The sequence below is a fragment of the Dromiciops gliroides genome, chromosome 2 (assembly GCF_019393635.1).
Source record: "Dromiciops gliroides isolate mDroGli1 chromosome 2, mDroGli1.pri, whole genome shotgun sequence".
In the NCBI taxonomy this organism is placed as follows: domain Eukaryota; kingdom Metazoa; phylum Chordata; class Mammalia; order Microbiotheria; family Microbiotheriidae; genus Dromiciops; species Dromiciops gliroides.
Window position 1 is genome coordinate 502,435,217 of NC_057862.1, and position 10,123 is coordinate 502,445,339.

Consider the following 10,123-nt stretch of genomic DNA (forward strand, 5'->3'; position numbering starts at 1 on the left):
AATTGGTGGCACATTGGATGGAATACTGTGCCTGGAGTAAAGGAGACTCATCTTTCTGATTTCAAATCTGGCCTCAATTACTAGCTATGTGGGCAAGCCACTTAACCCTGTTTACCTCAGTTCTTCATCTGTAAAATGAGCTGGAGAAGGAACTTGCAAACCACTCCAGTATCTTTGCCAAGAAAACCCTAAATGGGGTCACAGAGAGTTAGACATGGCTGAACAAAGATTCTAATGGGGGAGAAGAAACATATGTCACTTCAGAACTTTAATATCTTTCAAAGGATACTAAGGGGATTGAATAAAGGTGGGGGAGGTGAATCAGAACAAAGGTCCTGAAAGTAGGCTGGTTTGGTTCTGAGTGTTTTCTGAGAGGAAAGAGAAGGAAGGGTAAATGGAATACACTAGCATAGAAAAGAAGAAGAAAGAAATGAAATGGTATTGTTCCTACTTGGGGGATGTGAGAAAAAGAATATACAAATGTAGAGGAAGGGGGGGGTAATGGACATCAGGTAAAACTCCTTTTTATTTCAAGTGGAAAAAAGTGGGTTGAATGAACACATACATACAGTTTGATGTAAAAATACATTTAGTTTAACAAAGGAAAACATAAGGGTAGGGTGGGTGTGGGGGTTAAGATGGAAGATAAAATGGGGAGGAAATAGCCATAAGCAAAACAATCTTCCTGATCCTGAAACAGGGATTAAAGGATGAAGAAGAAAATCAAAGAACTAGAATGTTTTGGGGTTTTTTTGCCGAGCAATGAGGGTTAAGTGTCTTGCCCAGGGTCACACAGCTAGTAAATGTCAAGTGTCTGAGGCCAGATTTGAACTCAGGTTCTCCTAAATCCAGGGCTGGTGCTTTATCTACTGTGCCACATAGCTGCCTCCAGAACTAGAATGTAAAGGATGTACCCATAATTGACTATAAATAAATATTACTATGCATGTTGTTCTTTTGTCATTTCTGCTACGTCCAACTCTTCATGACCCAATTTGTAGATTTCTTGGCAAAGAAATTGGAGTGTTTTGCCATTTCCTTCTCCAGCTCATTTTAAAGATGAGGAAATTGAGCAAACGGGGTTCAGTATTTGCTTAGGGTCACACAGAGATAGTAAGTATCTGAGGGCATTTGAACTTGGGTCTTCCTGACCCTAGCCTCAGCAATCTCTCCACTAAGCCATCTAGCTGCCCTATTATTATGCATAAGATATGACAAAAGAGACAATTTCAAATAATCCAGAAAAGTATGATGCAGTCTAAAGTGAGCAGAACCAAGAGAATATTTTACACAAGAACAGTGATGTCATAAAGAAAAATAAGTTTGAAAGATTTACTAACTGATTTAATGACTAACCATGAATCTAGATATGACAAAGAGGTGATGTACTCAAGGTACAGACAGAAACATAATTTTTTTGCACATGGCCACTGTAGATCTGTTTTGCTTCACCAGATTTCTTTATCTGTTAATTAATTAGTTTATTTATTTATCTATTCATTTAGCTATTTATTTATTTTTTTTTAAGTTTTATTGGTATCTTTTTTTACATCAGCCATTTTGAGATATGTCCTCTCCCCATCCTCCAGTGAGCTTTCCCATGTAACAAAGATAAGCAGTTAGACAAAACCAATACAGCTACATCTTCTAACATTTTATGCAACATTCATACCCAGGGCACCCTAATCCAAGGAAAGAGAAAGGCATTTATGGCTTGTTCAATTTCACTTTATAATAGACTTGAGGTTAAGCTACCAATTCCTTATTTTATATATTTTATATTTTTGTAGGGTAATTTTTTTGTTAAATTGTATTGTAACATCCCAATTTGAAACCCTACAAATTCTTATCTGTAATCATTTAGCCACTGCTCTGCTTAGCTGCCAATCTCTTGTCTCTCTCTTCAGCAATTGTAAGGCGGATACCTTTTCCTCGGGGAAGAGAGATCCAAGGCTTATTACCTTTGCCAATAACAAAAATGTTTGACAGCCTAGTGGCAAAACTATTGCCATTGGCATCTTTTACATGGACAACATCAAAAGAACCAGGATGTTTCTCCCTGTTGGTTATCACACCAATTCTACCCAAGTTAGCTCCACCGGTCACCATACATAGGTTACCAGTATCAAACTTGATAAAATCAGTGATCTTGCCAGCTTCTAAATCAATCTGAACTGTATCATTGACTTTGATGAGAGGATCTGGGTAACGGATAGTACGGGCATCATGGGTTACCAGGTGGGGAATACCTTTTGTACACACAAAGATTTTCCTCACTTTGCACAATTTATATTTAGCCTCCTCAGCTGTAATACGATGGACAGCAAAGCGTCCCTTTGTGTCATAAACCAGCCGGAAATGTTCACCCGTCTTCTCAATGCTGATGACATCCATAAAGCCAGCAGGGTAAGTAATATCGGTGCGGACCTTGCCATCGATCTTGATGAATCGCTGCATGCAGATCTTCTTTACTTCATCTCCAGTCAGGGCATACTTGAGTCGGTTTCTCAGGAAGATGATGAGCGGGAGACACTCTCTCAGCTTGTGAGGACCTGTGGATGGTCTTGGAGCAAAAACTCCTGTTAACTTATCGAGCATCCAGTGTTTTGGAGCTGCTACACGCTTCAGATGCTTCTTGGGACCACGAGCCATGGTTACAATGTACCTGTAGGATCAGAGGCTCCGTCTACTTATTAGCTGTGTGTGTTTGGCCACGTCACTTTGCCCCTCTGGGCCTTGGTGTCTTTACCAACAGCACGACCAGCCGGTCCCAGAGCCGCGCGGCAAGAGCAGCTATTTATTTTTTAGTGAGGCAATTGGGGTTAAGTGACTTGCCCAGGGCCACACAGCCAGTAAGTGTTAAGTGTCTGAGGCCAGATTTGAACTCAGGTACTCCTGACTCCAGGGCCAGTGCTCTATCGACTGCTTCACCTAGCTGCCCCTACTTATTTATTTTTGTGGGGCAATAAGGGTTAAGTGACTTGCCCAGGGTCACACAGCTAGTAAGTGTTAAGTGTCTGAGGCTGGATTTGAACTCAGGTCCTCCTGAATCCAGGGCTAGTGCTTTATCCCTGCAGCACTACCTAGCTGCCCCCCACCAGATTTATTTTTTACAATTTTTGTTTTCTCTCTGCTTTTGACTGGGGAAGGGAGAAGTATTTGAGAAGAGAGTAAAAATTAACAAGAGTCAAGCAAAATAAAAGAGGATCACTGACCCTTTTTTTTTTACTGAACCATTTTTAGTGCACAGAAGAGAAGGTAGTATAGAAGGTAGCAAAAACAGGACAGTTTTCAAAGGAACTATGGATTTGTTAATTAAACCACATGATATTGTAATTCATAGTTACATATAAAATCATTTGGGAGTTTATCTGGACATGTTCTTTTTTTAGTGTTTAAGTTCAAAAAATTATAAACTATTGTTTTGAAAAGAAAATTATTTCAGCAGCAGTGTATAGGAGGGATTGAAGTATGGAGAAACTTGGGATAAGGAACTAATTTGGAGGCTATTTCAATAATCTCGGGGAGAGATAAAAAGGGCCCAAAATAAGATGGAAGTTGTATAATTAAAATGATGGGATCTGATATGATAGTCATTGTGGAAGGAGAAATATATAACTTTGTTACCCACTTCTTCAGAGAAAGGAGTAAAGTGTATTTTCTTAAATAATTTCAAAGCCAAGTTATTAGATCATAATATTAATTTTCCTTATTTTGTCTTTTTTAATTTACATTTTTGTAGTTATTAGGTATATTGTTTTGTGATTCTCAGTGTCAGGTCACATAAGTCTTATCATGAGGTCCAAATTATTTATCCATTCTCCACTCAAAGGTCTTTGCTTCCAATTATTTGCTACTATTAAAAGTTCTGCTATGTATGATGAGTTTTTTGAGGAGGAGGTTGGCTTGGGGTTTTTATTTTGTTTTTTTTTAATATGAGACCTATCTTCTTGTGTCTGATTTCTTTGGGCCCATATGCCCAGCAGTGAAATATCTGGGTCAGAGGTATGAATATTTTATTTAATTTTTTGAGCATAATTTCAAAATGCTTTCCAGATCAACTAACAACTCTAACAACAAAACCATAACACTTTATTGATTAGTGCTTGCAGGTTATATTGCATAAGTTTTCCCTTAACTCATAAGGAAACTGAGGCTCAGAGATGTTAAATAATTGAACTTATTGAATTTATACACTTTCAGAGCCAGGCTGGGTGTTTGAGAATGTATAGGCAAAGACCTTTTTTGATCTCCCCTGTGCCCATATTTTGATAAAATGTATTCTAAGAGCTCAAGTTCTGAGGTGACATGAGAAATATAACCTACCTTTGGTTTTCTTTTCTCCTGGTCTGGCAGAAAATACAGTTTTTTTCAGAATTTAAAAAATCTGGAGGTTGTTTTTGGACCTCTTATTTTACTTGTATGGGGAGCTCCTGATGAGTAAACTATCCACTAATATAGATGTGCATTTTCTTTTTAGAGTTGCCTTGAATAATCTGAAGTTAAGTAACTTGCCCAGGGTCACACAGTCAATTTGCCTTAGAGTAGGGGTTAAGCTATTTTGTGTCATGGACCCCTATGACCATCTGGGGGGGGGGACTATAGACGTCTTTTCTGAGTATTATTTTTACATGCATAAAATAAAATATATGGCATTAGGAAAGAAACCAATTATACTGAAATATAATTATTGAAATTTCTTAAGTGTGTGGAATCTATGTTAAAATTTTCTGCATTGGGATGCTCTCAGAAAAAAAAACACTTGGAAATACTTACATGGGCTGATGCAGAGTGAAATACAAAGTAACAGCGATTATTTAAGTTGATCAGCTGTGAATGACTTAGCTATTCTTAGCAATATAACAATCCAGCACAACTCAGAAAGATTTATGATGAAAAATGTTATCCACCTTCAGAGAAAGACCAGATGGAATCTGAATACAGATTGAAGCATAATTTTTGAACTTTATTTTTCTTGAAGATTTTTTGTTTGTTTTCTTTTACAACATAACTAACATTGAAATGTTTCTATGACTACACCTGTATAACCTATATTGAATCCTGGCCTTCTTAAAGTTGGGGAGGGGAGGTAGAAAGAAAGAGAATTTGGGGAGAGAGGTAGAGAATTTAGAATGCAAACTACATTCTTTACAGATATTATCCTTTCATATTCAGTTCACAGCTGTGCTCTCTAAGTATATTCCTTTCAGCTGTCCTAATACTGAGAAAGTTCTTATGAGTTAGAAGTATTATCTTCCCATGTAGGAATGTAAATAGTTTAATCTTTTAATGTCCCTCATGATTTCTTTTTCCTATTTACCTTTTTTATGCTTCTCTAGGGTTTTGTATTTGAAAGTCAAATTTTCTATTCAGCTCAGGTCTTTTCACCACAAATACCTGTACATCCTTTTTCCTTGAAGTCCCCTTTTATTCCCCTGAAGGATTATACACAGTTTTGCTGGGTAGGTGATTATTAGTTGTAATCCCAGTTCTTCTGCCCTCTGAAATATCATATTCCAAGCCCTTTGGTCCTTTAATATAGAAGCAGCTAGATCTTGGGTTATCCTGACTGTGGCTCCACAATATTTGAATTAATTTTTTTCTAACTGCTTGCAATACATTCTCTTTGACCTGGGATCTCTGGAATTTGGCTATAATATTCCTGGAAGTTTTCCTTTTGGGATCTCCTTCTGGATGTGATTGGTGGATTCTCTCAACCTCTATTTTAGAATATCAGGGCAATTTTCCCTGACAATTTCTTGGAAGATGTTGTCTAAGCTATTTTTTTGATCATGGTTTTCAGGTAGTCCAATGATTTTCAAATTATCTCTCCTGGATCTATTTTCCACGTCAGCTGTTTTTCCAAGGAGATATTTCATTTTGCCCTCTATTTATTTTTATTCATTTGGATTTGCTTTATTGTGTCTTGATTTCTCATGAAGTCATTAGCTTCTATTTGCTCTATCCTTTTTCTTAAGCAATGCTTTTTTTCAAAGACCTTTTGTACCTCCTTTTTCCAACTTCTTATTGCCTATGGGCTGAGTTTCAGAAGGTGTTGCTGCCACTGCTGATTCTGAGGCTTCTGAGGCCTGCTCCTGATTCACTAGGGCTGGGTCAGCACTGGCGTTGTGTCTGCACTGGAACAGTATTTTATTTTTTCCAGTTACATGTAAAGATAGTTCTCAACATTTGTTTATACAAGCTTTCCAATTTCAAATTTTTCTCCCTCCCTCCCCTCCCTCCCCCCTCCCATAGACAGCAGGTAATCTGATATAGGTTATATATATAAACATTAAATATATTTCTGCATTGTCATATTATAAGAGAAGAATCAGAACAATGAGGAAAAACCTCAGAATAGAAAACAACAGCACCAAAAACAAAAGAAATAGTATTGTTCAATCAGTATCTATACTGCACAATTCTTTTTTTTTCCTGGATTTGTAGATCCCCTTCCATCATAAGTCCCCTAGAACTCTCCTGTACCATTGCATTGGTAAGAAGAATCTAGTCCATCACAGTTGATCAACACACAATGTTGACAATACTGTGTACAATGTTCTTCTGGTTCTGCTCATCTCACTCATCATCAGTTCACGCAAGTCCTTCCAGGTTTCTCTGAACTCCTCCTGATCATCGTTTCTTACAGCACAATAGAATTCCATTACATTCATATAACACTTGTTCAGCCATTCCCCAATTGATGGGAAACCTCTCAATTTCTAATTCCTTGCCACCACATAAAGAGCAGCTATAAATATTTTTGTGCATGTGGGTCCTTTTCGCTTTTTTATGATCTCTTTGGGAAAAAGACCCAAAAGTGGTATTGCTGGGTCAAAGGGTATGCACAGCTTTATCGCCCTTTGGGCATAATTCCAGATTGCTCTCCAGAATGGTTGGATCAGTTTACAACTCCACCAACAATGCATGAGTGTTCCAATTTTTCCACAGCCTCTCCAACATTTATTATTTTACTTTTTTGTCATATTAGCCAATCTGTTAGGTATCAGGTGGTACCTCAGAGTTGTTTTAATTTGCATTTCTCTAATCAATAGTGATTGAGAGCATTTTTTCATATGGGAATAGATAGCTTTGATTTCTTCATCAGAAAACTGCCTGGTCATATCCTTTGACCATTTCTCAATTGGGGAATGAATTGGATTCTTATAAATTTGATTTAGTTCCCTATATATTTTAGAAATGAGACCTTTATCAGAAGTACTGGCCATGAAAATTGTTTCCCAGATTTCTCAATCAGTTCTAATTTTGGATACATTGCTTCTGTTTGTATAAAACCTTTTTAATTTAATGTGATCAAAATCATCCATTTTGCATTTCATAATATTCACTATCTCTTGTTTGGTCTGTGCTCTACTTTCAACCTAGTACAAGAGATATTTCCTGCTGACCTTCTAAGTTGTCTTTGACTGGAAAATGATTCCACCCTGTCTTTTTTGTGGGTTCTGCTATTCCAGATATAGTCTTATAGAATTGTTTGAAAGTACTTGGAGGGGTCTTGGGGAGAGCTCAGGCAAGTCACTGCCTTTTCTCTGCCATCTTGGCTCTGCCCCTCTTTTAAGATGAATTTTAAACATGTTTTGGGGGACAGGAATGATAACGTTTTAATTTTAGTGATGAGTTGACAGTGCTGGCAAAAATAAGCCCCAATGGTTATTTTAAGGATTTTTTTTTCTATTGCTATTTAGGAACTACATTAAAAGAGAGGCATTATGGGTATATAGGGGCATACTATAATGTGTGTATATGTGTCTACATACATACGTGTGTGTGTGTGTGTGTGTGTGTGTGTGTGTGTGTGTGTGTGTGTGTATAACACATATACAGTATAGGGTGAGCTAGGTGGCTCAGAGGATAGAGCACGGGGCCTGGAGTCAGGAAGACCTGAATTCTAATCCATCCTCAATCACTTACTAGCTGTGTGACCCTGAGCAAGTCACTTAACCTCTATTTTTCTTAATGCACTGGAGTGGAATACCACTTTATTTTGATGAAAAATGACTGAACAAGTATGAGTATAATCAGAAGTATGCTAGATTTTCTTTAATTAATAAAGTATTGTATTTTTTCCCGTTACATGTAGAGATAGTTCTCAACTTTTGTTTATACAGGCTTTCTAATTTCAGATTTTTCTCCCTCCCCTCCCTCCAACCTCCCCTAGACAACAGGTAATCTGATATAGGTTATATATACACATAATAACATTAATCCTATTTCTGCATTAGTCATGTTATAAGAGAAAAATCAGAGCAATGATGAAAAACCTCAAAATAGAAAAAACAACAGCACCAAAAACAAAAGAAATAGTATGGTTCATTCAGCATCGATAGTCCACAGTTCTTTTTTTCTCTTGGATTTGGAGATCCTCTTCTATCAAGAGTTCCCTGGAACTCTTCCGTACCATTGCATTGGTGAGAAGAATATAGTCCATCACAGTAGATCAACACTCAATGTTGATGATACTGTGTACAATGTTCTTCTGGTTCTGCTCATCTCACTCATCATCAGCCCATGCAAGTCCCTCCAGGTTGCTATGAACTCTTCCTGCTCATCGTTTTGTACAGCACAATAGTATTCCATTGTATTCATATACCACAATTTGTCCAGCCATTCCCCAATTGATGGGCATCGCTTCAACTTCCAATTCGTTGCCACCACATAAAGAGCAGCTATAAATATTTTTGTACATGTGGGTCTCTTTCCCCTTTCCATGATTTCTTTGGGAAAAAGACCCAAAAGTGGTATTGCTGGGTCAAAGGGTATGCACAGCTTTATCACCCTTTGGGCATAATTCCAAACTGCTCTCCAGAATGGTTGGATCAGTTCACAGCTCCAACAACAATGCATTAGTGTTCCAATTTTCCCACAGCTTCTCCAACATTTATTATTTTCCTTTTTTGTCATTTTAGCCAATCTGATAGGTGTCAGGTGGTACCTCAGAGTTGTTTTAATTTGCATCTCACTAATCATTAGAGATTTAGAGCATTTTTTCATATGGGAATAGATACCTTTGGTTTCTTCATCAGAAAACTGCCTGTTCATATCCTTTGACCATTTCTCAATTGGAGAATGACTTGGATTCTTATAAATTGACTTAGTTCCCTATATATTTTAGAGATGAGGCCTTTATCAGAAACACTGGCCACAAAAATTGTTTCCCAGCTTTCTGCCTCCCTTCTAATTTTGGAAGCATTGCTTCTGTTTGTACAAAAAATTTTTAATTTAATGTAATCAAAATCAGCCATTTTGCATTTTATAATATACTCTATCTCATTTGGTCATAAACTGTTTTCTTTTCCAAAGATCTGATAGGTAGACTATTCCTTTCTCTCCTAATTTACCTATGGTATCACCTCTTATGTCTAAATTGTGTATCCATTTTGATCATATTTTAGTATAAGGTGTAAGATGTCGGTCTACGCCTAATTTCCGCCATACTATCTTCCAGTTTTCCCAGCAGTTTTTGTCAAATACTGAATTCCTATCCCAGAAGCTGGAGTCTTTGGATTTATCAAGCACTACATTGCTAGTGTCATTTACTACTGCATTTCCTGTGCCTAGCCTATTCCATTGCTCTACCACTCTATTTCTTAGCCAGTACCAGATAGTTTTGATGACTGCCGCTTTATAGTAAAGCTCCAGGTTTGATACTGCAAACCCACCTTCCTGTGAATTTTTTTTCATTATTTCCCTGGATAGTCTTGATTTTTTGTTTTTCCAAGTCAATTTTGTTATTATTTTTTCTAGCCCTATAAAATAATTTTAGGTAGTCTGATTGGTATGGCACTGAATAAGTAAATTAATTTAGGCAGTATTGTCATTTTTACTGTATTAGCTCTATCAATCCATGAGCAATTGATATCTTTCCAATGATTTAGATCTGATTTGATTTGTGTGAAGAGTGTTTGGTAGTTGTGTTCATAGAGTTCCTGGGATTGTCTTGGCAAGTAGACTCCCAAGTATTTTATATTATCTACCATTACTTTAAATGGAATTTCTCTTTCTATCTCTTGCTGCTGGACTTTGTTGGTCATGTATAGAAATGCTGATGATTTATGTGTATTTATTTTATATCCTGCTACTTTGCTAAAGTTGTTAATTGTTT

At 37.1% G+C, this 10,123-nt stretch overlaps 1 protein-coding gene across 1 annotated transcript; it reads right to left on the minus strand.

The window, feature by feature from the left end:
- Positions 1-1,508: 1,508 nt before the first annotated feature.
- Positions 1,509-2,737, minus strand: LOC122744158 (40S ribosomal protein S4, Y-like). The gene has a single exon (XM_043989561.1). It carries the CDS (start codon positions 2,650-2,652, stop codon positions 1,861-1,863), a length of 792 nt encoding a protein of 263 aa, XP_043845496.1. The 5' UTR covers positions 2,653-2,737; the 3' UTR covers positions 1,509-1,860.
- Positions 2,738-10,123: the final 7,386 nt, after the last annotated feature.